This window comes from Salmo salar, chromosome ssa13, assembly GCF_905237065.1.
Source record: "Salmo salar chromosome ssa13, Ssal_v3.1, whole genome shotgun sequence".
In the NCBI taxonomy this organism is placed as follows: domain Eukaryota; kingdom Metazoa; phylum Chordata; class Actinopteri; order Salmoniformes; family Salmonidae; genus Salmo; species Salmo salar.
In genome coordinates, this window is record NC_059454.1 from 111006178 (window position 1) to 111031346 (window position 25169).

A 25169-nucleotide genomic window follows, 5' to 3' on the forward strand; every position below is an offset into this window, starting at 1 on the left:
TTTCCAAATGGAACCCTATTCCCTATATAGTGCACTACTTTAGACCAGAGCCCTACGGAACCCTATTCCCTATATAGTGCACTACTTTAGACCAGAGCCCTATGGAACCCTATTCCCTATATAGTGCACTACTTTAGACCAGAGCCCTATGGAACCCTATTCCCTATATAGTGCACTACTTTAGACCAGAGCCCTATGGAACCCTATTCCCTATATAGTGCACTACTTTAGACCAGAGCCCTAGAGAACCCTATTCCCTATATAGTGCACTACTTTAGACCAGAGCCCTATGGAACCCTATTCCCTATATAGTGCACTACTTTAGACCAGAGCCCTACGGGTGCCATTTGGGACTAAGAGGGGAATGTGTGACAAACGTCCTTGTGATTAACATGGAGCCATGAAAGTTTATTTGGAGCTTGAATTTTAACCACCGCTGTTTGAAGCTGAGGGGGACTCCTAGATGTGAATATAGACTAGAGAGCTGAAGGACTTTGACCTACTTAACCTAGTTAGTAGCTGTTTTTAAATGAGCCTGTCCCTTTCTTCAGAACATAGCCCTTTCAACTATTAATTATAGTACAGAACAACAACCTCTTGTCTGTTCATAAAGGACATCTTTATGAAACCAGCTGTTACTGTCTGTTCAGAAAGGACATCTTTATGAAACCAGCTGTTACTGTCTGTTCAGAAAGGACATCTTTATGAAACCAGCTGTTACTGTCTGTTCAGAAAGGACATCTTTATGAAACCAGCTGTTACTGTCTGTTCAGAAAGGACATCTTTATGAAACCAGCTGTTACTGTCTGTTCAGAAAGGACATCTTTATGAAACCAGCTGTTACTGTCTGTTCAGAAAGGACATCTTTATGAAACCAGCTGTTACTGTCTGTTCAGAAAGGACATCTTTATGAAACCAGCTGTTACTGTCTGTTCAGAAAGGACATCTTTATGAAACCAGCTGTTACTGTCTGTTCAGAAAGGACATCTTTATGAAACCAGCTGTTACTGTCTGTTCAGAAAGGACATCTTTATGAAACCAGCTGTTACTGTCTGTTCAGAAAGGACATCTTTATGAAACCAGCTGTTACTGTCTGTTCAGAAAGGACATCTTTATGAAACCAGCTGTTACTGTCTGTTCAGAAAGGACATCTTTATGAAACCAGCTGTTACTGTCTGTTCAGAAAGGACATCTTTATGAAACCAGCTGTTACTGTCTGTTCAGAAAGGACATCTTTATGAAACCAGCTGTTACTGTCTGTTCAGAAAGGACATCTTTATGAAACCAGCTGTTACTGTCTGTTCAGAAAGGACATCTTTATGAAACCAGCTGTTACTGTCTGTTCAGAAAGGACATCTTTATGAAACCAGCTGTTACTGTCTGTTCAGAAAGGACATCTTTATGAAACCAGCTGTTACTGTCTGTTCAGAAAGGACATCTTTATGAAACCAGCTGTTACTGTCTGTTCAGAAAGGACATCTTTATGAAACCAGCTGTTACTGTCTGTTCAGAAAGGACATCTTTATGAAACCAGCTGTTACTGTCTGTTCAGAAAGGACATCTTTATGAAACCAGCTGTTACTGTCTGTTCAGAAAGGACATCTTTATGAAACCAGCTGTTACTGTCTGTTCAGAAAGGACATCTTTATGAAACCAGCTGTTACTGTCTGTTCAGAAAGGACATCTTTATGAAACCAGCTGTTACTGTCTGTTCAGAAAGGACATCTTTATGAAACCAGCTGTTACTGTCTGTTCAGAAAGGACATCTTTATGAAGCTAAGTCTCATAGCTGGCTGGGCAGTGTGTCACTGTTTCCAGCAACAGTAGCAGGTCTTTTTAAATGAGGACGTCATTTAAGGCCTATATTACAAACCGCTCTCTCCTCCTATATTACAAACCGCTCTCTCCTCCTATATTACAAACCGCTCTCTCCTCCTATATTACAAACCGCTCTCTCCTCCTATATTACAAACCGCTCTCTCCTCCTATATTACAAACCGCTCTCTCCTCCTATATTACAAACCGCTCTCTCCTCCTATATTACAAACCGCTCTCTCCTCCTATATTACAAACCGCTCTCTCCTCTCCACCATCATCACAATGCTCTTTTGATGTCATGATACAGTTGCAACCAATGTTCCTTCTAAACTGTGGTCACGCGCAGCTCCCCCAGGACTGCCGCGCAGCTCCCCCAGGACTGCCACGCAGCTCCCCCAAGACTGCCACGCAGTAGCCCCGGGACTGCCGCGCAGCTCCCCCAAGACTGCCACGCAGCAGCCCCGGGACTGCCGCGCAGCTCCCCCGGGACTGCCACGCAGTAGCCCCAGGACTGCCACGCAGTAGCCCCAGGACTGCCACGCAGTAGCCCCAGGACTGCCACGCAGCTCCCCCGGGACTGCCGCGCAGCAGCCCCGGGACTGCCGCGCAGCTCCCCCGGGACTGCCACGCAGCTCCCCCAGGACTGCCGTGTAGAGATATCAGCCCACAGAGAGAAGCACAAGATTTAACTTCACTTCTAGAGCAGTGGTCACCAACGCATTCCTAGTCGATCACCAAACATTCCTGTAAAAAACGCAACGATAAAGCTTTGTGTTCCTATGTTGTTATTCACTCATCTCGGGCTGTTGACGGTAGGTGCACCAGATTCAGCTGTCCTGCGCCGCCGGGTAGATCAACTGTTGCCATTTTGAACCATTTCATGTGTCTGAAAGGTACAAACTCTTCCTTCCCGGTGGACCCAGAGAGCAAATCAAGTGTACTATAGGTCTACCGCTGGCCAATCAGATGGCTCAGATGACCGTGTCTTCAGTAATGTAGCAGCATAAGAGAAAGCTACAGTGGATACTGTGAGATGTAAAACGTTTAAAAACCACGACTAGAGAGACTGTCAACGAATACAGCAAAGAGATGCTGTTTTTATGAGTGACTTCATGTTTAAGTTATTATTCAGAACTGTCAACACTATGTAGTCAACATTTTGATAAGCCATAAAATGCACGTTCACCCTACTTCCACTATCAGCACTGCAGCAGTAATGAACCAGTAGGAAAGAGTCTCTATAGGCTTTTGCTGTTATTATTATTAGCGACTTGGGTCTTTTTTTAGTATCGAGGAATATTTCACTTTCTCTGTTCATAGGAGAAACAACGTGAATTTGTCCATGAGGTTAGAAATAATGTGGTGTGACTCGAGTTTCGCCATCAGCTGGAAGACGGTGTCCCTTTCTGGTCAGTGTCAGTGGAGGAAAGGAGGACAGAGGGACTTTGAGAGGCGGACCCTCAGTCTCCTGCTCTCTCCCTCCGCTGAGACTGACCATCAGATGCAGGCACCATCAGCCCAGTAAAATAAAAAGCAAATTATTTAAATGTATGCACGCTCAGTTGTGCTTCACAAGTAATACATATATCCTATCTGAAATGCTTTTTTAATATATATATATTTTTAAATGTCCCTTCAACAATGCAAAGCCAATATGCGGTGCTAATGTATTGGGCCTATAGCTTACCGCACAAACCTCATTGCTCCAGAACTGTTTTTATTGGTTAATGTTGCAGTAGGCTTACACATTTTTTTTTAAGTCATGTAAAAAAACTAATCTGAGCGGTAAAAGTGATCTTGACTCAGAAGAGGCTGGTCACCATTGTTCTAGAGTTTTCCCTGTTAACACTGTCAACGTTTCCCTTTACTGTGGCAAGTGTGATTGAATCAATGCAATATAAGCTACTTTCAGTGGAACAAAAACAAACTATGCAAGATATTTTGTTATAGGCAGAACACATTGGAGTAGGATTCTATTGCATTGACACGCACTACTCAGCCCGTACTCTACGAAGACTGGTGCGGCATAACCAATCAGAGCTGCAGTAGGCCTATATGCAAATAGACCATTGCCATATATGGATCTGTGCCATTTACTTTGAACTGGACTGTGTTTACAGCATGAGCGGTCGTGACTAGCTGAACTGGACTGTGTTTACAGCATGAGCGGTCGTGAGTAGATGTGCTTGTTTTGAGCGAGACCTGAGTGTAGCCACGTGTGCACGTTTTGTTCATATCCTTTGCTAGTTAGTGAGTTATTAGCCCAGTTATAAACCATTTGTAGTCAGCAATAGGGGAAGTGATTGTTTCCTACAAGAGCACAAAACATGTCCATTTCTAGACATCTTTGAAAAGTGAGTCAGGTAAAGAGCTTTGCATTTTGAGACAGGCTTGAATTAGCTAAGTAGCCAATAGTCAGAGGGTAGCATAGTTTGTCTGGTTCTCTGTAATAATGGTGTGGGAATAATAATGCATTTTATTTTGAAAAATAGTTTCTTGCATCAAACAGCACAACAACATTTTCAGTCACCTCCTTGTCTGAAGGACAAGTGGATAAACAGGTTAATGTCAAGCCCTACATGTTTCTTTCAAAACTCTCCTGGAATGTAGGTCCTACATTGAACACCACACATTGGCTGCTACTGTAGGCTGAATGATAGAACAGCTATTTCCATGTTAAAATGTTATGGGATGCATTTATCCATTGTTTTTGATGGTAGGCCACTCTGGTAGGCCTACATTATGATCAAATAGACACAGTAGTCTACATGTCCATTGTTAAAACTGTAACTTAAAGCGGGTACAGCCTCAGTGTTCACAGTAAAACTGTAACTTAAAGCAGGTACAGCCTCAGTGTTCACAGTAAAACTGTAACTTAAAGCAGGTACAGCCTCAGTGTTCACAGTAAAACTAACTTAAAGCAGGTACAGCCTCAGTGTTCACAGTAAAACTGTAACTTAAAGCAGGTACAGCCTCAGGGTTCACAGTAAAACTGTAACTGAAAGCCGGTACAGCCTCAGGGTTCACAGTAAAACTGTAACTGAAAGCCGGTATAGCCTCAAGGTTCACAGTAAACGCACGCGCTGGAAGTTGCCCAGAATTTTAACAACGTTCAAGTTTGCGCTCAGCAGAGCTGAAATTTGCTCAGTGCCAAAAAGATTAGAGGTAACATTGGGCAGGACCAAATCGGACGCGCACTAGCGACTCCTTGTGGCGGGCCGGGCGCAGTGCACGCTGACTTCGGACGCCAGTTGTACAGTGTTTCCTCCAACACATTGGTGCGGCTGGCTTCCGGTTTAAGCGAGCATTGTGTCAAGAAGCAGTGCGTTGTGTTTCGGAGGATGCATGGCTCTCGACCTTCGCCTCTCCCGAGTCCGTACGGGAGTTGCAGTGATGGGACAAGACTGTAACTACCAATTGGATATCATGATAAAGGGGTAATTAAAAAAATTAAAATAAAACTAAGGTACTGCCAGGCAGAACTACGGAGCATCTTGAGAAAGAAGCGTAGGGCTGAATGGCATACAGTAGAAGACGGCAGAAGGAAAGAGCCAGGAAGCTAACTGCCTTTATAGCAAATCCCTTTGGTTTCACAAAGCAGCTACTAGGACAGAAGCGCAGTGGGAACCTGGTTTGTTCCAAAGAGGAGATTGACCATTACCATACAGTGACTCCGACAAGGAACAGGAGTTGGGCCAGTGTAACATCTTGATTAAACCCACCAGCACCGGTCACAGAGTTCGACAACAGGGAGCTACTCGTTAAAAGAAATACAGGATATTGTGAAGAGGGCAAGGTCTAGCTCAACTCCTGGACCAAGCGTAGTCCCGTATAAGGTCTACAAGTACTGCCCTGTGTTACTCAAGCGGCTCTGGCAGATATTTAAGGTCATCTGGTGGAGAGGCAAGGTTGCACAGCAGTGGAGATTCACCGAAGGAGTTTAGATCCCGAAGGAAGAAGATTCTGAGAGAATCGACCAATTCAGGATTATCTCCTTGCTAATTGTCCAAGGGAAGAATTTATTCAGCATTGTATCCAGGCAGCTGGCAGACTTCCTCTCTGAGAACTGCTACATCGACAGATGGGTCCAAAAGGGAAGCATCCCAAAAGTACCTGGGTGTTTGGAGCACACTGTGTGGTGACCCAGCTCATCAGAGAAGCGCGAGAGAACAAGGGATCCTGTTGCCCTGGTGATGAACAAATCAAATCACATTTTATTAGTCACATGCGCCGAATACAACAGGTGTAATGCTTACTTACAAGCCCTTTTAACCAACAATACTTTAATAAGTTTTAAGAAGAAAAAAAGTGTGAAGTAAAAAATTATTAAACAGCAGCAGTAAAATAGTACACGTGAGGCTATATACAGGGGGTACCGGTACAGAGTCAATGTGCGGGGACACCGGTTAGTCGAGGTAACAAGTCTTCTGAAGCTGAGTGCCGGGGCCCCCGAACCAAACCTGGCAGTGCTCTGGCTTGACCTTGACCAACACCTACGGATCGATCCCTCACAAGCTGTTGCAGACTACAATGACAAAACACCACGTCCCAGACAAAGTGGCAGACCTCATCAGGGTCAGTAACATCAGAGTGGCACAGCCTGGAGGTGGGAATTATCACAGGCTACATCATCCCTGTGGTCCTGTTTTCCCTGGCTATTAACATGATTATGAAGTCTGCTGAAGCTGATTGCCAGGGGCCCCGAACCAAGTCTTGGGTGCGACAACCACCAATCGGAGCCTTTTATGGACAACCTGCCAGTCACCACAGAGTCAGTGCCAGGAAGCAGGTGAATTCTGCAAGGGTTGGAGAAGCTGACTGGATGGCCGAGAATGATCTTGAAGCCAACAAAATCAAGGTTGATGGTGTTGAAGAAGGGCAAGGTCGTAGACAGATTCCACTTTGCAGGGACACTGATCCCCACCGTCTCGGTTTAGCCAGTTCAGAGCCTTGGCAAGGTGTTTTAACAGCAGCCTGAAGGACATAACATAAATCCAGACCAACTACCGTCATTTCCGGACTATTAAGCGCACCTGAATATAAGCCGCACCCACTGAATAAAAAAAATATATATATTTTGAACATAAATAAGCCGCACATGTCTATAAGCCGCAGGTGCCTACCGGTACATTGAAACAAATTAACTTTACACAGGCTTTAACGAAACACGGCTTGTAACAAAAAATAAAAAATGAGCAGTAAGCTTTAGTTGTCTTTTTGCACTGAGTCAATTCCTCACGCTGCTGTTTCCAACGTCTTATCATCGACTCATTAAGACCAAGCTCCCGTGCAGCAGCTCTATTTCCTTTTCCAACAGCCAGATCAATCGCCTTCAACTTGAAAGCTGCATCATATGCATTTCTCCGTGTCTTTGCCATGATGAGGGTGACAAAATGACTACCGTAATCAGAATAATGGGAAGTTTGAGAGCGCTCGATTTAATCTAAACAGTAAAGTAAAAAGTTGTTTGACCTTAACCCGTTCGGCAATTTCATTGGTCTAATGAAAGCTTCATGCCGCCAAAAAACTGAGCACGTCACAGAAAAAATTGAAAGCGGGAAAAATCCATATATTAGCCGCGTCATTGTTTAAGCCGCGAGGTTCAAAGCCTGGGAAAAAAGTTGCGGCTTATAGTCTGGAATTTACGGTATCAGGACCTGGAGAGCTAGCTGAGAGAGGTTGACCGGTCAGGAATGGCCGGCAAGTTAAAAGCATGGATGTATCAGAATGGCATCCTCCCAAGAATACTCTGGCCTCTGTTCATCCATGAAGTCCCCATCTCCACTGTTGAAAACTTTGAGAGGAAGATCAGCAGCTGTGGAAGAGGAGAAGTTCAGCAGAGCAGTGGGAATGAGACAGCAAGGTGCCTGGATGAGGTGGCAGCAGGCGGTGGACAGGAAAGTCTTGTAGGCAGGCAGAACCACACCGCATTAAATTCTTGATCCAGGTGGTGCATGTCCTACCCAGCTCATCAAACCTGTTCTGCTGGGGCAAAGTGGAAACTCCTGCATGTCCGCTATGCTCCAAGTGAGGGACACTGGAGCACATCGTAAGCTGCTGTCCTAAAGCTCTGGGAGGGGGCTGTTATCGCTGGCGCCATGACCAGGCTCCCTATTCCCTATATAGTGCTATGGGCCCTGGCCAAAAGTAGTGCACTATAAAGGGAATAGGGTACCATTTGGGATGCACAGTGTTTAGGGTGCTGTGCATATTGAGAGGAGAGGGAGAGAGCTTCATGTGAGGCTGCTATGTAGATGGTCAGTACCAAAACGTTAGCCAGGTGGTCAGTACCAAAACGTTAACCAGGTGGTCAGTACCAAAATGTTAACCAGGTGGTCAGTACCAAAACGCTAGCCAGGTGGTCAGTACCAAAACGCTAGCCAGGTGGTCAGTACCAAAACGCTAGCCAGGTGGTCAGTACCAAAACGCTAGCCAGGTGGTCAGTACCAAAACGCTAGCCAGGTGGTCAGTACTGGTGATTGTTTTCCTGTTAGCTGCCTGCCTGCTGATTGGTCTGCGGCTCCAATGCCACCCTATTCCCTATATATTGCTCTACGTTTGAGGCTCTGGCCTAAATTAGTGCTTTAATAAAGGGTGCCATTTGGGATGCATCCCTCCTGGCTGGGCTCAGCCTCTCCTCAAGCTGGCAGCACCGGTCTGTAAAACACAAGTGGATAATAATAGAAACCTATGAACTAACATCTGGAAGACTGGGGTGTCTTCACCAGGAACCAAACGGAAGCAAATGGGCTAGGTTACAGCGGAGGTTATTCCCATAGCAACTGTGGCCTGTAAAACGGTAGGGCACTACTTTTGACCAGGGCCCATAGGGTGCCATTTTGGGACACATCCAGTACTAATTATGTTGCTATTTACTTGTTTTCTGCTTCTAGGATCTGAGTCTGCCCAATGGGACGCCTGTGGAGACATCTAGTCCCGCCTCCTCATCTTCCCTCCTGAACCGGCTGCAGCTGGATGACGACCTGGAGGGAGAAACACGTGACCTCTTTGTTACCGTCGACGATCCGAAGAAACACGTCTCCACTATGGAGACTTACATCACCTACAAGGTCACCACTAAGGTAGGTCCACCCAGGAGATGTGGAAAATACTACCTGTAATGTGGATGGAAGCATGGTATACTGCACAAAAATAAACGCAACATGTAAAGTGTTGGTCCCATGTTTTACGAGCTGAAATAAAATATCCCCGAAATGTTCCATTACGCACATTTAGTGCACAAATTTGTTTATATCCCCTGTTAGTGAGCATTTCTCCTTTGCCAAGATAATCCATCCACCTGACAGGTGTGGCATATCAAGAAGCTGATTAAACCGCATGATCATCACACAGGTGGACCTTCTGCTGGGGACAATAAAAGGCCACTCAAAAATGAGAAGTTTTATCACACAACACAATGCCACAGATGTCTGAAGTTTAGAAGGAGAGTGCAATTGGCATGCTGACTGCAGGAATGTCCACCAGAGCTGTTGCCAGAGAATGGAATGTTAATTTCTCTACCATGTGAACTGTAACTCAGTAAAATCTTTGAAGTTGTTGCATGTTTTTTGGGGTTTATTTTTGTTCAGTGTAGTACAGAACATGCCCCTTACATTCAGTGAGCATTCTTGCAATTAGAATTCTGTGTTTTTATATTGTCATCAAATAGACCGACCATCCAACTCATCCAATAGACCGACCGGCTCATCCAATAGACCGACCGACTCATCCAATAGACCGACCGACTCATCCAATAGACCGACCGGCTCATCCAATAGACCGACCGGCTCATCCAATAGACCGACCGACTCATCCAATAGACCGACCGACTCATCCGACCGGCTCATCCAATAGACCGACCGACTCATCCAATAGACCGACCGACTCATCCAATAGACCGACCGACTCATCCAATAGACCGACCGGCTCATCCGACCGGCTCATCCAATAGACCGACCGACTCATCCAATAGACCGTCCAACTCATCCAATAGACCGACCGACTCATCCAATAGACCGACCGACTCATCCAATAGACCGACCGGCTCATCCAATAGACCGACCGGCTCATCCGACCGGCTCATCCAATAGACCGACCGACTCATCCAATAGACCATCCAACTCATCCAATAGACCGACCGGCTCATCCAATAGACCGACCGACTCATCCAATAGACCGACCGGCTCATCCGACCGGCTCATCCAATAGACCGACCGACTCATCCAATAGACCGACCGACTCATCCAATAGACCGACCGACTCATCCAATAGACCGACCGGCTCATCCAATAGACCGACCGACTCATCCAATAGACCGACCGGCTCATCCGACCGACTCATCCAATAGACCGACCGGCTCATCCAATAGACCGACCGACTCATCCAATAGACCGACCGGCTCATCCGACCGGCTCATCCAATAGACCGACCGACTCATCCAATAGACCGACCGACTCATCCAATAGACCGACCGACTCATCCAATAGACCGACCGACTCATCCAGTAGACCGACCGGCTCATCCAATAGACCGACCGGCTCATCCAATAGACCGACCGGCTCATCCAATAGACCGACCGACTCATCCAATAGACCGACCGGCTCATCCAATAGACCGACCGACTCATCCAATAGACCGACCGGCTCATCCAGTAGACCGACCGACTCATCCAATAGACCGACCGACTCATCCAATAGACCGACCGACTCATCCAATAGACCGACCGACTCATCCAATAGACCGACCGACTCATCCGACCGGCTCATCCAATAGACCGACCGGCTCATCCAATAGACCATCCAACTCATCCAATAGACCGACCGGCTCATCCAATAGACCGACCGACTCATCCAATAGACCGACCGGCTCATCCAATAGACCGACCGGCTCATCCAATAGACCGACCGGCTCATCCAATAGACCATCCAACTCATCCAATAGACCGACCGGCTCATCCAATAGACCGACCGACTCATCCAATAGACCGACCGGCTCATCCGACCGGCTCATCCAATAGACCGACCGACTCATCCAATAGACCGACCGACTCATCCAATAGACCGACCGACTCATCCAATAGACCGACCGACTCATCCAATAGACCGACCGGCTCATCCAATAGACCGACCGACTCATCCAATAGACCGACCGGCTCATCCGACCGACTCATCCAATAGACCGACCGGCTCATCCAATAGACCGACCGACTCATCCAATAGACCGACCGGCTCATCCGACCGGCTCATCCAATAGACCGACCGACTCATCCAATAGACCGACCGACTCATCCAATAGACCGACCGACTCATCCAATAGACCGACCGGCTCATCCAATAGACCGACCGACTCATCCAATAGACCGACCGGCTCATCCGACCGACTCATCCAATAGACCGACCGACTCATCCAATAGACCGACCGACTCATCCAATAGACCGACCGACTCATCCGACCGGCTCATCCAATAGACCGACCGACTCATCCAATAGACCGACCGACTCATCCAATAGACCGACCGACTCATCCAATAGACCGACCGGCTCATCCAATAGACCGACCGACTCATCCAATAGACCGACCGGCTCATCCGACCAACTCATCCAATAGACCGACCGGCTCATCCAATAGACCGACCGGCTCATCCGACCAACTCATCCAATAGACCGACCGGCTCATCCAATAGACCGACCGGCTCATCCAGTAGACCGACCGACTCATCCAGTAGACCGACCGACTCATCCAGTAGACCGACCGACTCATCCAGTAGACTGACCGACTCATCCAGTAGACTGACCGACTCATCCAGTAGACCGACCGACTCATCCAGTAGACTGACCGACTCATCCAGTAGACTGACCGACTCATCCAGTAGACTGACCGATTCATCCAGTAGACTGACCGATTCATCCAATAGACCGACCGACTCATCCGACCAACTCATCCAATAGACTGACCGACTCATCCAATAGACCGACCGACTCATCCAGTAAACCGACCGACTCATCCAATAGACTGACCGACTCATCCAACTCATCCAATAGACCGACTCATTCAATAGACTGACCGACTCATCCAGTAGACCGACCGACTCATCCAGTAGACCGACCGACTCATCCAGTAGACCGACCGACTCATCCGACCGACTCATCCAATAGACTGACCGACTCATCCAACTCATCCAATAGACCGACCGACTCATCCAATAGACCGACCGACTCATCCGACCGACTCATCCAATAGACTGACCGACTCATCCAATAGACTGACCGACTCATCCATTTAGGGTATCCTTCCACAAGCTTCCCACAATAAGTTAGGTGAATTTTGGCCCATTCCTCCTGACAGAGCTGGTGTAACTGAGTCAGGTTTGTAGGCCTCCTTGCTCACACACGCTTTTTCAGTTCTGCCCACAACATTTCTATAGGTTTGAGATCAGGGCTTTGTGATGGCCACTCCAATACCTTGACTTTTTTGTCCTTAAGCCATTTTGCCACAACTTTGGAAGTATGCTTGGGGTCATTGTTCATTTGGAAGACCCATTTGCGACCAAGCTTTAACTTCCTGACTGATGTCTTGAGATGTTGCTTTACTATATCCACATCATTTTCCTCCCTCATGATGCCATCTATTTTGTGAAGTGCACCAGTCCCTCCTGCAGCAAAGCACCCCCACAACATGATGCTGCAACCCCCGTGCTTCACAGTTGGGATGGTGTTCTTCGGCTTGCTAGCCTCCCCCTTTTTCCTCCAAACATAACGATGGTCATTATGGCCAAACAGTTCTATTTTTGTTTCATCAGAGCAGAGGACATTTCTCCAAAAAGTACGATCTTTGTCCCCATGTGCAGTTGCAAACCGTAGTCTGGCTTTTTGATGGTGGTTTTGGAGCAGTGGCTTCTTCCTTGCTGAGCGGCCTTTCAGGTTATGTCGATATAGGACTCGTTTTAATGTGGATATAGATACTTTTGTACGCCGTTTCCTCCAGCATCTTCACAAGGTCCTTTGCTGCTGTTCTGGGATTGATTTGCATTTTTCTTACCAAAGTACGTTCATCTCTAGGAGACAGAACGTGTCTCCTTCCTGAGCGGTATGACGGCTGCATGGTCCCATGGTGTTTAAACTTGCGTACTATTGTTTGTACAGATGAACGTGGTACCTTCAGGCATTTGCTCCCAAGGACAAACCAGACTTGTGGAGGTCTACAATTTTTTTTCTCTGAGGTCTTGGCTGATTTCTTTACATCTTTCCCATGATGTCAAGCAAAGAGGCACTGAGTTTGAAGGTAGGTCTTGAAATACATCCACAGGTACACCTCCAATTGACCCAAATGATCAGAAGCTTCTAAAGCCATGACATCATTTTCTGGAATTTTCCAAGCTGTTTAAAGGCACAGTCAACTTAGTGTATGTAAACTTCTGACCCAGTGGAATTGTGATACAGTGAATTATAAGTGAAATAATCTGTCTGTAAACAATTGTTGAAAAAATTACTTTTGTCCGACTTGCATAACTATAGTTTGTTAACAAGAAATGTGTGGAGTGGTTGAAAAACAGTTTTTAAGGACTCCAACCTAAGTGTATGTAAACTTCCGACTTCAACTGTAAATATATATCCCACTTAAGACCCTCCTCCTTCTCTCCAATGGTTACATCTTATGGTTTTACAGGAAGAGAATAAAGAGGGTAACAGGATACCAAACCTTTATTACTCCCAGATGAGAATCTGTCCTCACCTTCTGACCTCAACCCCTCCTTCATCTAATCCACAGATGTCCATCTGTCTCCACTGTATCAACACATTGCTCTCCTCTTGTCCACCCAACACATTCCACAGCTATCTGTCTTTCTACAGCGACCCAGTCTCTTTCACTCCTTAATATACTATGCGTCTGATCTATCATGTCTTTAATATCTCAATGTTCAAAATGTCGAATCCAAGAACACAGTGACCTCCATCATTCTTAAATGGAAGAAGTTTGGAACCACCAAGACACTTTCTAGAGCTGGCCGCCCGGCTGAACTGAGCAATTGGGGAGAAGGGCCTTGGTCAGGGAGGTGACCAAGAACCCGATAGTCACAATGGCTCAGCTGTGAAGTGGTAGGCCACACAAGCTCACAAAACGGGACCCCCGAGTGCTGAAGTGCACAGTAGTGCGTAGAAATCATCTGTCTTCGGGTTGCAACACTCACTACCAAACTGCCTCTGGAAGCAACGTCAGAACAAGAACTGTACATCAAGAGCTTCATGAAATGAGTTTCCATGGCCGAGCAGCTGCACACAAGCCTAAGATCACAATGCGCAATGCCAAGAATCGGCTGGAGTGGTGTAAAGCTCACCTCCATTGGACTCTGGAGCAGCGGAAACAAATTATCTTGGATGATGAATCACGCTTCACCATCTGGCAGTCCAACGGATGAATCTTGGTTTGGCAGATGCCAGGAGAACGCTACCTGCCCCAACGCATAGTGCCAACTGTAAAGTTTGGTGGAGGAGGAATAATGGTCTGGGGCTGTGTTTCATGGTTCAGGCCCCTTAGTTCCAATGAAGGGAAATCATAACGCTACATCATACAATGACATTCTAGATGATTCTGTACTTCCAACTTTGTGGCAACAGTTTGGGGAAGGCCCTTTCCTGTTTCAACATGACAATGCCCCCGTGCACAAAGCACGTTTGTTGAGATCAGTGTGGAAGAACTTGACTGGCCTGCACAAGCCCTGACCTGAACCCCATCGAACACCTTTGGGTTGAATTGGAACGCTGACTGCGAGCCAGGCCTAATCGCACAGCATCAGTGCCCGATCTCACTAATGCTCTTGTGGCTGAATGGAAGCAAGTCTCCACAACAACGTTCCAACATCTAGTGGAAAGCCTTCCCAGAAGAGTGGAGGCTGTTATAGCAGCAATGTTCCAACATCTAGTGGAAAGCCTTCCCAGAAGACTGGAGGCTGTTATAGCAGCAATGTTCCAACATCTAGTGGAAAGCCTTCCCAGAAGAGTGGAGGCTGTTATAACAGCAATGTTCCAACATCTAGTGGAAAGCCTTCCCAGAAGAGTGGATATGTACATGTACTAGGTGGAGTTATTAACGTGACTATGCAAAGATAATAACAGAGAGTAGCAGCAGCGTGGGGGCAGGGGGGGGGGGCAATGCAAATAGTCTGGGTAGCCATTTGATTAGCTGTTCAGGAGTCTTATGGCTTGGGGGTAGAAGCTGTTTAGAAGCCTCTTGGACCAAGACTTGGCGCTCCAGTACCGCTACCCGTCAGGATGCTCTCGATGGTGCAGCTATAAAATCTTTTGAGGATCTGAGGACCCATGCCAAATCTTTTCAGTCTCCTGAGGGGGAATAGGTGTTGTCGTGCCCTCTTCACAACTGTCTTGGTGTGCTTGGACCATGTTAGTTTGTTGGTGATGTGGACACAAAGGAATTTGAAGCTCTCGACCTGCTCCACTACAGCCCCGTTGATGAGAATGGGGGCGTGCTCTGTCTTCCTTTTCCTGTTGTCCAAAATCATCTCCTTTGTCTTGATCTCATTGAGGAAGAGGTTGTTGTCCTTGCACCACACATCCAGGTCTCTGACCTCCTGACCTCCTCATCGTTGTCGGTGATCAGGCCTACCACTGTTGTCATCGGCAAACTTAATGATTGTGTTGGAGTTGTGCCTGGCCAGGCAGTCATGAGTGAACAGGGAGTACAGGAGGGGACTTAGCACGCCCCCCAGAGGGGCCCCCGTGTTGAGGATCAGTGTGGCGGATGTGTTGCTACCTACCCTCACCACCTGGGGGTGTCCCGTCAGGAAGTCCAGGATCCAGTTTCAGAGGGAGGTGTTTAGTCCCAGGGTCCTTAGCTTGGTGATGAGCTTTGAGGGCACTGTGGTGTTGAACGCTGAGCTGGAGTCAATGAATGGCATTGGTTAATAGGTTAAGGGTTAGGTAACCCAGTGTAACCCTCTCTTTCTCTCTCTCTCTCCAGACAACGCGGGTGGAGTTTGACCTACCAGAGTACTCTGTCAGGAGGCGCTACCAGGACTTTGACTGGCTCAGGACCAAGCTGGAGGACACTCAGCCCACACACCTCATACCAGTAGGTTAACCCTGACCCTGACCCCTAACCCTAGACTACACATCTCATACCAGTAGGTTATCCCTGACCCCTGACCCCTAACCCTAGACTACACATCTCATACCAGTAGGTTAACCCTGACCCCTGACTTTAGACTACACATCTCATACCAGTAGGTTAACCCTGACCCCTAACCCTAGACTACACATCCCATACCAGTAGGTTAACCCTGACCCCTAACCCTAGACTACACATCCCATACCAGTAGGTTAACCCTGACCCCTAACCCTAGACTACACATCTCATACCAGTAAGTTAACCCTGACCCCTGACCCTAGACTACACATCTCATACCAGTAGGTTAACCCTGACCCCTAACCCCTAACCCTAGACTACACATCTCATACCAGTAGGTTAACCCTGACCCCTAACCCTAGACTACACATCTCATACCAGTAGGTTAACCCTGACCCCTGACCCTAGACTACACATCTCATACCAGTAGGTTAACCCTGACCCCTGACCCCTAACCCTAGACTACACATCCCATACCAGTAGGTTAACCCTGACCCCTAACCCTAGACTACACATCTCATACCAGTAGGTTAACCCTGACCCCTGACCCCTAACCCTAGACTACACATCTCATACCAGTAGGTTAACCCTGACCCCTGACTTTAGACTACACATCTCATACCAGTAGGTTAACCCTGACCCCTAACCCTAGACTACACATCCCATACCAGTAGGTTAACCCTGACCCCTAACCCTAGACTACACATCCCATACCAGTAGGTTAACCCTGACCCCTAACCCTAGACTACACATCTCATACCAGTAAGTTAACCCTGACCCCTGACCCTAGACTACACATCTCATACCAGTAGGTTAACCCTGACCCCTAACCCCTAACCCTAGACTACACATCTCATACCAGTAGGTTAACCCTGACCCCTAACCCTAGACTACACATCTCATACCAGTAGGTTAACCCTGACCCCTGACCCTAGACTACACATCCCATACCAGTAGGTTAACCCTGACCCTGACCCCTAACCCTAGACTACACATCTCATACCAGTAGGTTAACCCTGACCCCTGACCCTAGACTACACATCTCATACCAGTAGGTTAACCCTGACCCCTGACTTTAGACTACACATCTCATACCAGTAGGTTAACCCTGACCCCTGACCCTAGACTACACATCTCATACCAGTAGGTTAACCCTGACCCCTGACCCTAGACTACACATCTCATACCAGTAGGTTAACCCTGACCCCTAACCCTAGACTACACATCTCATACCAGTAAGTTATGTACAAGCGTAACTGGTAGGATCTGAACCCCAACTCGGAAAACCAAAGTCTTATTCCTCTTGGTTGACTCTCTCTTCCCTCTCTCTCCCCCCCCCCCTCTCTCTCTCTCTCTCTCTCTCTCTGTCTCTCTCTCTCTCTCTTCCCCCCCTCTCTCTCTCTTCCTCTCTCTCTCTCTCTCTCTCTCTGTCTCTCTCTCTCTCTCTCTCTCCCCCCCCCTCTCTCTCTCTCTCTCTCTCTCTTCCCCCCCTCTCTCTCTCTCTCTCTCTCTCTCTCTCTCTCCCCTCTCTCTCTCTCTCTCTCTCTCTCTCTCTCTCTTCCCCTCTCCCCCTCCTCTCTCTCTCCCCCCCCTCTCTCTCTCTCTCTCTCTCTCTCTCTCTCTCTCTCTCTCTCTGCCCCCTCCAGCCCCTCCCAGAGAAGTTTGTGATGAAGGGGGTGGTTGACCGGTTCTCTGAGGAGTTTGTTGAGACGAGAAGGAAGGCTCTGGATAAGTTCCTGAAGAGAGTGGCTGACCATCCTGTCCTGTCGTTCAACGAACACTTCAATGCCTTCCTCTCTGCTAAGGTATGTTATCGGCTTGGGCGGTATACCGTATATACTCTATCCCGGGGTATTTGGAAATAGCAATGTGATGATTTTTCAACAATGTCAATAGTGCCATTTTTTTGTGATATTTTTTTTATATACATTTGAATATTTGTAGTTACTTTCTAAGTAAATACCTGCAGTCAGAGCTCTAAAATGCAATAAAATATTTTGCTGTTGACGGGACGTTTTAATTTGGGTGCACTGTGCGACTATGAAAAACATCTCCCAGGTAATAATTGTTGTAATGATCAGGCTTGGCTTTTTGTTTCTGAGAAACAAGCAGATTTGTTAGCGTCATTCACAAACCATGTTGAAACATCTGACCCCGTATTACCAGCACAGCATTTTATCTTCCTATAGCGAGATCGCCTGCACCTCATTTCACATTCATAAACCATGTTGAAACATCTGACCCGTATTACCAGCACAGCATTTTATCTTCCTATAGCGGGATCGCCTGCACCTCATTTCACATTCATAAACCATGTTGAAACATCTGACCCGTATTACCAGCACAGCATTTTATCTTCCTATAGCGGGATCGCCTGCACCTCATTTCACATTCATAAACCATGTTGAAACATCTGACCCGTATTACCAGCACAGCATTTTATCTTCCTATAGCGGGATCGCCTGCACCTCATTTCACATTCATAAACCATGTTGAAACATCTGACCCGTATTACCAGCACAGCATTTTATCTTCCTATAGCGGGATCGCCTGCACCTCATTTCACATTCATAAACCATGTTGAAACATCTGACCCGTATTACCAGCATTTTATCTTCCTATAGCGGGATCGCCTGCACCTCATTTCACATTCATAAACCATGTTGAAACATCTGACCCGTATTACCAGCACAGCATTTTATCTTCCTATAGCGGGATCGCCTGCACCTCATTTCACATTCATAAACCATGTCGTGGGCCGTTCTGAAACTACTTACGCGTCAAAGTTGTTAACCATTTGTTGACACTTTGTTCAGTCCTGTTACCCCATTGACTAGCTAGTTAATAACCTGGTAACTTGAAAAACACATACAAATATTCTGGGGCACAGAGCGAAAGGAAGAGGGATAGCTTCTTCAGGAGATCAATGATCACAGCAATGAATGAATAATGACTGATCTCTTGCATGTTGTTATCACAAACCTGATGTTTTAAAGAGACCTTGTACAAATATCAAGTCTAAATCCCAATCTCCGTCCATGGCTTAAGAAAAGGGCCTATTTAGTTAGCTAGCTACTGCAGGACATCAACACAAGCAGACCAGAAAAAATTAAATTATGTTTAGGATTTGATTGGTGTGAAGCCAAATCCAACCTGGCCTCCCTTGGGGGGCGTTTTGCTAGATTTTATTGGTGTGAAGCCAAATCCAACCTGGCCTCCCTTGGGGGGCGTTTTGCTAGATTTGATTGGTGTGAAGCCAAATCCAACCTGGCCTCCCTTGGGGGGCGTTTTGCTAGATTTGATTGGTGTGAAGCCAAATCCAACCTGGCCTCCCTTGGGGGGTGTTTTGCTGCACCAGGACAACCCATTATTGTATTTTAACAAATGTATCAAGGGAGGCCAAATGTTTTCTGGCATCAATCAATCAAATGCTACGGTCACAACATGCCATATTATTTTGGTCCAGACAGCATCAGATACATAGTCTACACATACTGAGACAGAGAGGTGCTGTTTCACTGTCCAGACAGCATCAGATACATGGTCTACACATACTGAGACAGAGAGGTGATGTTTCACTGTCCAGACAGCATCAGATACATGGTCTACACATACTGAGACAGAGAGGTGCTGTTACACTGTCCAGACAGCATCAGATACATGGTCTACACATACTGAGACAGAGAGGTGATGTTTCACTGTCCAGACAGCATCAGATACATGGTCTACACATACTGAGACAGAGAGGTGCTGTTTCACTGTCCAGACAGCATCAGATACATGGTCTACACATACTGAGACAGAGAGGTGCTGTTTCACTGTCCAGACAGCATCAGATACATGGTCTACACATACTGAGACAGAGAGGTGCTGTTTCACTGTCCAGACAGCATCAGATACATGGTCTACACATACTGAGACAGAGAGATGCTGTTTCACTGTCCAGACAGCATCAGATACATGGTCTACACATACTGAGACAGAGAGATGCTGTTTCACTGTCCAGACAGCATCAGATACATGGTCTACACATACTGAGACAGAGAGATGCTGTTTCACTGTCCAGACAGCATCAGATACATGGTCTACACATACTGAGACAGAGAGATGCTGTTTCACTGTCTAGACAGCATCAGATACATGGTCTACACATACTGAGACAGAGAGGTGCTGTTTCACTGTCCAGACAGCATCAGATAAATGGTCTACACATACTGAGACAGAGAGATGCTGTTTCACTGTCCAGACAGCATCAGATACATGGTCTACACATACTGAGACAGAGAGATGCTGTTTCACTGTCCAGACAGAATCAGATACATGGTCTACACATACTGAGACAGAGAGATGCTGTTTCACTGTCCAGACAGCATCAGATACATGGTCTACACATACTGAGACAGAGAGATGCTGTTTCACTGTCCAGACAGCATCAGATACATGGTCTACACATACTGAGACAGAGAGGTGCTGTTTCACTGTCCAGACAGCATCAGATACATGGTCTACACATACTAACCACTAGGCTACCTGCCTCCTCTACACTCTAACCACTAGACTACCTGCCTCCTCTACACTCTAACCACTAGGCTACCTGCCTCCTCTACACTCTAACCACTAGGATACCTGCCACCTCTACACTCTAACCACTAGGCTACCTGCCTCCTCTACACTCAAACCACTAGGCTACCTGCCACCTCTACACTCTAACCACTAGGCTACCTGCCTCCTCTACACTCTAACCACTAGGCTACCTGCCTCCTCTACACTCTAACCACTAGACTACCTGCCTCCTCTACACTCTAACCACTAGGCTACCTGCCACCCCTCCACTCAAACCACTAGGTTACCTGCCTCCCCTACACTCTAACCACCAGGCTACCTGCCTCCCCTACACTCTAACCACCAGGCTACCTGCCTCCCCTACACTCTAACCACCAGGTTACCTGCCTCCCCTACACTCTAACCACTAGGCTACCTGCCGTACCTCCACTCTAACCACTAGGCTACCTGCCTCCTCTACACTCTAACCACTAGGCTACCTGCCACCCCTACACTCTAACCACTAGGCTACCTGCCTCCTCTACACTCTAACCACTAGGCTACCTGCCTCCTCTACACTCTAACCACTAGGCTACCTGCCTCCTCTACACTCTAACCACTAGGCTGCCTGCCTCCTCTACACTCTAACCACTAGGCTACCTGCCTCCTCTACACTCTAACCACTAGGCTACCTGCCTCCTCTCCACTCTAACCACTAGGCTACCTGCCTCCTCTCCACTCTAACCACTAGGCTACCTACCTCCTCTACACTCTAACCACTAGACTACCTGCCTCCTCTACACTCTAACCACTAGGCTACCTGCCTCCTCTACACTCTAACCACTAGGCTACCTGCCACCTCTACACTCTAACCACTATGCTACCTGCCACCTCTACACTCTAACCACTAGGCTACCTGCCTCCTCTACACTCTAACCACTAGGCTACCTGCCTCCTCTACACTCTAACCACTAGGCTACCTGCCTCCTCTACACTCTAACCACTAGTCTACCTGCCTCCTCTCCACTCTAACCACTAGGCTACCTGCCTCCTCTACACTCTAACCACTAGGCTACCTGCCTCCTCTACACTCTAACCACTAGGCTACCTGCCTCCTCTACACTCTAACCACTAGACTACCTGCCTCCTCTACACTCTAACCACTAGACTACCTGCCTCCTCTACACTCTAACCACTAGGCTACCTGCCTCCTCTACACTCTAACCACTAGGCTACCTGCCACCTCTACACTCTAACCACTAGGCTACCTGCCACCCCTCCACTCTAACCACTAGGCTACCTGCCTCCCCTACACTCTAACCACTAGGCTACCTGCCACCTCTACACTCTAACCACTAGGCTACCTGCCACCTCTACACTCTAACCACTAGGCTACCTGTCACCTCTACACTCTAACCACTAGGCTACCTGCCGCCTCTACACTCTAACCACTAGTCTACCTGCCACCCCTACACTCTAACCACTAGTCTACCTGCCTCCTCTACACTCTAACCACTAGGCTACCTGCCTCCTCTACACTCTAACCACTAGGCTACCTGCCACCTCTACACTCTAACCACTAGGCTACCTGCCTCCTCTACACTCTAACCACTAGGCTACCTGCCTCCTCTACACTCTAACCACTAGGCTACCTACCTCCTCTACACTCTAACCACTAGGCTACCTGCCTCCTCTACACTCTAACCACTAGGCTACCTGCCTCCTCTACACTCTAACCACTAGGCTACCTGCCTCCTCTACACTCTAACCACTAGGCTACCTGCCACCTCTACACTCTAACCACTAGGCTACCTGCCTCCTCTACACTCTAACCACTAGGCTACCTGCCTCCTCTACACTCTAACCACTAGGCTACCTGCCGCCTCTACACTCTAACCACTAGGCTACCTGCCTCCTCTACACTCTAACCACTAGGATACCTGCCTCCTCTACACTCTAACCACTAGACTACCTGCCTCCTCTACACTCTAACCACTAGGCTACCTGCCTCCTCTACACTCTAACCACTAGGCTACCTGCCTCCTCTACACTCTAACCACTAGGATACCTGCAACCTCTACTCTCTAACCACTAGGCTACCTGCAGCCCCTATGCATGTCAAAATACCGCTATAACATTTCTCCCGCTTCTCTGCGCTGTGTCGTACAGAGTCAGTGTGCGGTGGCACCAGTTAGTCGAGGTAATATCTACACTAACATTCAACAGTTTATGGTCACTTAAAAATGTCCTTGTTTTTGAAAGAAAAGCAAAAAAAAAAATGGTCCATTAAAATAACATCAAATTGATCAGAAAGTGTAGACATTGTTAATGTTGTAAATGACTATTGTAGCTGGAAACGGCTGATTTTTTAATGGAATATCTACATAGGCGTACAGAGGCCCATTATCAGCAACCATCACTCCTGTGTTCCAATGGCACGTTTTGTTAGCTAATCCAAGATTATCATTTTAAAAGGCTAATTGATCATTAGAAAACCCTTTTGCAATTATGTTAGCACAGCTGAAAACTGTTGTTCTGATTCAAGAAGCAATAAAACTGGCCTTCTTTAGACTAGTTGAGTATCTGGAGCATCAGCATTTGTGGGTTTGATTTACAGGCTCAAAATGTCCAGAAACAAAGAACTTAATTCTGAAACTCGTCAGTCTATTCTTGTTCTGAGAAATGAAGGCTATTCCATGTGAGAAATTGCCAAGAAACACACATTCTTCTCTTCTGAAACTCTTCCCTGGTCCGTAAAATACAAGAGACGTGTTTTCTGTCAATATACCAGATAAAATAATGGTTAATAAACAACTCTAAGTGGGTCCCATAAAATATTTTGGGGTATTTTCCAGAATTCAGTTTTTTTTTTCTTCCTGTTTTAATTTTTTATTTTTTTTCAGTATTTTATTCAAAATATTATAATTGTACATAAAGAAACAGCAGCTGTTATTGGATGTTCTGAGTTGTTGTCAATGCTTAAATCACACCAGAAGACCAATTGTGATGTCTCAGGAAAAAAAACGGAGTGATCCTTAGATTTTTATTTTATTTAATGTGATTCCCCTTTAATTGTGTATTAAGCAATGGCGGAATGCGTCGGTCTAGTGATGTTTCTGCTCTTAGACCTACTGCTGCAGATCATGTCACGGGAAAACAATGGCCACCCAATTGATACAAATAATCATGATATCTTTCTGTCAGGTAAGCCTACTTTGTCAGTTAACGTTTAATTGAGAAGGTTGTTGGGAAAGTCTTTCTGTCTACCTTCAAAAGAGTTATCTTTAGCATTGTTTACTAGCTACATGATAGACTAATATTGTGCACCAAACAGAGAGACGGGGGCCAACACTGCTGGAAATGAATTGGTAGATATTGTTAGGTTTGGCTTTTTAAGCTAATAGTGGCTAACCAGGAGGGTGGGATCATGTTGATGTGGCTTTGATTAGATAGTAGCCCGGAGATTTATGTTTATGACGGTTTGAGATTGAACATTTTACTTTCAGCATTGCTTGGCGAGCTACTGGTAGCTGGCGATCTGCCCGTTGAAGACCCCTGATCTATTAGCTTAGCTGGCGATCTGCCCGTTGAAGACCCCTGATCTAGCTGGTTAGCTTAGCTGGCGATCTGCCCGTTGAAGCCCCCTGATGTAGCTGGTTAGCTTAGCTGGCGATCTGCCCGTTGAAGACCCCTGATCTAGCCAGTTAGCTTAGCTGGCGATCTGCCCGTTGAAGACCCCTGATCTATTAGCTTAGCTGGCGATCTGCCCGTTGAAGACCCCTGATCTATTAGCTTAGCTGGCGATCTGCCCGTTGAAGCCCCCTGATGTAGCCGGTTAGCTTAGCTGGCGATCTGCCCGTTGAAGACCCATGATGTAGCCGGTTAGCTTAGCTGGCGATCTGCCCGTTGAAGACCCCTGATCTATTAGCTTAGCTGGCGATCTGCCCGTTGAAGACCCCTGATCTATTAGCTTAGCTGGCGATCTGCCCGTTGAAGACCCCTGATGTAGCCGGTTAGCTTAGCTGGCGATCTGCCCGTTGAAGATCCCTGATGTAGCCGGTTAGCTTAGCTGGCGATCTGCCCGTTGAAGACCCCTGATGTAGCCGGTTAGCTTAGCTGGCGATCTGCCCGTTGAAGACCCCTGATTTAGCCTGTTAGCTTCTTGCTGAATCAAACTCCTCATGGTTCCCTCCTGGATCAAGAGCCTTACTATCTAATATTTCTTTTTTTTTGTTGCGTGCCGCATTTTTTAGTTACTTTTAGAACTTTATGAGCTGGAATGTCTGTCCTGCGAATAGCTTATGTCAAGAGACGGCATTAAAATCTCTCTTCTGACACCAGTGTAGAGAACAGCAGGGCAGGGAAACGAAACCGAGTCACTGGTGTGAAAGATCACGTGTAGCTCAGTTGGTAGAGCATGGTTCTTGCAACACCAGGGTTGTGGGTTCGATTCCCACTGGGGACCAGTATGAAAATGTATGTACTCGCTACTATAAGTCGCTTTGGGTAAAAGTGACTGCTAAATGGCATATTCTTCTAATCTGAACAGAAATATGAATGCTAAGCTGAAATAAAAGATCCCAGAAATGTTCCATACTCACAAAAAGCTTATTTCCCCAAAAAAGTGTGACCACATTTGTTTACATCCCCTGTTAGTGAGCATTTCTCCT

At 46.9% G+C, this 25169-nt stretch overlaps 1 protein-coding gene across 2 annotated transcripts in view; it reads left to right on the top strand.

Moving 5' to 3' along the window:
* Positions 1 to 25169, top strand: part of LOC106568583 (sorting nexin-30) — a 79200-nt gene that overhangs the window by 21569 nt on the left and 32462 nt on the right. For both annotated transcript variants that reach the window (XM_045692692.1, XM_045692691.1), the window contains exons 2-4: positions 8712 to 8900; positions 15793 to 15903; positions 17604 to 17762. In XM_045692692.1, the coding sequence (XP_045548648.1) occupies positions 8712 to 8900; positions 15793 to 15903; positions 17604 to 17762 (459 nt within the window). The remainder of the gene's footprint in view (positions 1 to 8711; positions 8901 to 15792; positions 15904 to 17603; positions 17763 to 25169) is intronic.